The sequence below is a fragment of the Anopheles bellator genome, unplaced genomic scaffold (assembly GCF_943735745.2).
Source record: "Anopheles bellator unplaced genomic scaffold, idAnoBellAS_SP24_06.2 scaffold00462_ctg1, whole genome shotgun sequence".
Lineage (NCBI taxonomy): Eukaryota > Metazoa > Arthropoda > Insecta > Diptera > Culicidae > Anopheles > Anopheles bellator.
The window spans coordinates 1-1803 of record NW_026684587.1 but is presented as its reverse complement, the minus strand read 5'-3'; the positions used below and the strand labels follow the sequence as shown (position 1 = coordinate 1803).

At 45.1% G+C, this 1803-nt stretch overlaps 1 protein-coding gene across 1 annotated transcript; it reads left to right on the top strand.

Annotated features, from left to right (window-relative positions):
* Positions 1-108: 108 nt before the first annotated feature.
* On the top strand, positions 109-1381 carry LOC131214296 (uncharacterized). Its single transcript, XM_058208677.1, has 2 exons — positions 109-187; positions 250-1381. The coding sequence occupies exons 1-2, from the start codon at positions 171-173 to the stop codon at positions 1280-1282; spliced, it is 1050 nt and encodes a 349-aa protein (XP_058064660.1). The 5' UTR covers positions 109-170; the 3' UTR covers positions 1283-1381.
* Positions 1382-1803: the final 422 nt, after the last annotated feature.

Below are 1803 nucleotides of genomic sequence, written 5' to 3'. Positions count from 1 at the left end.
AAACTCACTATGAAAGAAGGCAAGATAAGAAAATTCTGGTGCGTGTCATGTATATTTTATATGATCCAACTATCGAAATGCGAAACATAGAACGAGTAGTCTGCTGTAAGCAACCGTAGCGAGCAGTGGCCAGTTTACATTTTGGAGTCATAAAAGTTTCCACGCTCTCCATGGATAGGGCTTTTTTGTATGTATTACGATCCGTTTGATAAAATCCACTTGCGACCATAAAATCCACTTCATTCTTAGGTTGTTGTTCTTCGTGGCAATGAGGGTGGCTGGCGATGGAACTCACACAATTTGGGAGCATCGCTGTGATCCTGGTTCGGAGGTGTTTGCCTGCTCCGTGGCCTCTTTTATTTACAATCCTGGCGAGAAACATTCGCGACTCATCGTTCCGGACAGGGTACGAAAAATTCGACTACTTTATCCGTGGGAGAAGATCGTAAACGAACGTGACAAAATTCTGGCATACGATAAGGTGCTGCATGCTGAATTGAACCATCCACGAGCGATATACATCAATTATGGTGATATTCGCACGATCGAGATTCCGGTGGATTTGGAATACGCCGAGTTCCAGAAAAACAAAATTGAAAAAGTGATTGCCCCAGAAGCGCGTCTAGTGAGTGCTAAATACTCGCTACGATACTTGGATCTGACACGAAACCATTTAGCCGACATTGCCAACTTAAGTGCACTGGTGAACCTGGAAACCCTCATCTTGCAGGATAATCGTTTAAAATCGGTTGACACACAAATGTTCGAACCTTTTGCAAATCTAACCACCCTGGTGCTGACGGGTTGCTGGCTAAGGAACCTCGATTTGCAACAGTTACCACCATCGCTGGTATACCTAGGGATCAGTTCTAACCGCCTTTCTGAGGTATATTTCGACAAAATGCATCTACCGGACCTGGAAGTGCTATCGATGAAAAGGAACGACCTCTTCAGATTGAATATACACGCCCTACGGGAGGCCGCACCTAACTTGAAGTTACTGCAGATTGCCAGAAATCATTTTGGCTCCAATGTAACTGCTGCGCTGTTGACTGCACTACAAAACTCGCCCATTCTGTTCGACGATTTCGATGAACGCAGTCAAGGCTCATTTCAGTGGAACGGTGTCAGAGACCATCAGGACAGGCAGCGCCAGATAGTGCATCACGTGTTGTGCATCTGGTCCCTGACGGTGGTAAACTTGACCCTCTTCGCATGGGTCGGGTATCGTTTTTGGAAAACTAGAAAATCCAACGCACCAGAACCGACGGAGCAAGCGTAACGCAAACAGACGGCAGCGAACCGACTTTTGGACAGTTTTTGTTGGTTGTAGATTTATAGTTAAACTTGTTGATTTATCCACAGATTCATACATTTCCAAAACTTGAATAGAAGAAAGCATAGAAAATACGAATTCGAATAAACGTTCAACCATCGAAAAAACAAACCAAATGAAAAAGAGAATCTTTATTGGACCACCCTGTGCTAACACAAACTTACAATGCATCCAGCAACTACAATCCATTGCTTTTGACCTGGCAGGGAAATGGGAAGGGAACCTATGTTTGCCGTATGGCACCGGACCGGAGGCGGGATGCTTCCGATCCGCTGATGCACCGTCGTGCATGATTCGCGCTGCAGCAACCGAGCGCAGTCGTCAGAAAGAACACGTTTCGAACACTGTAAGGGAGATGGCACACGAAAGAATTAAATTATCATCCGGAATTGATGTGGAAACTAACGTGGTCGCTAACTATGTGAAATATCCCATTGCGAAGCTAATTTCAGCAAGGCCACAATCAA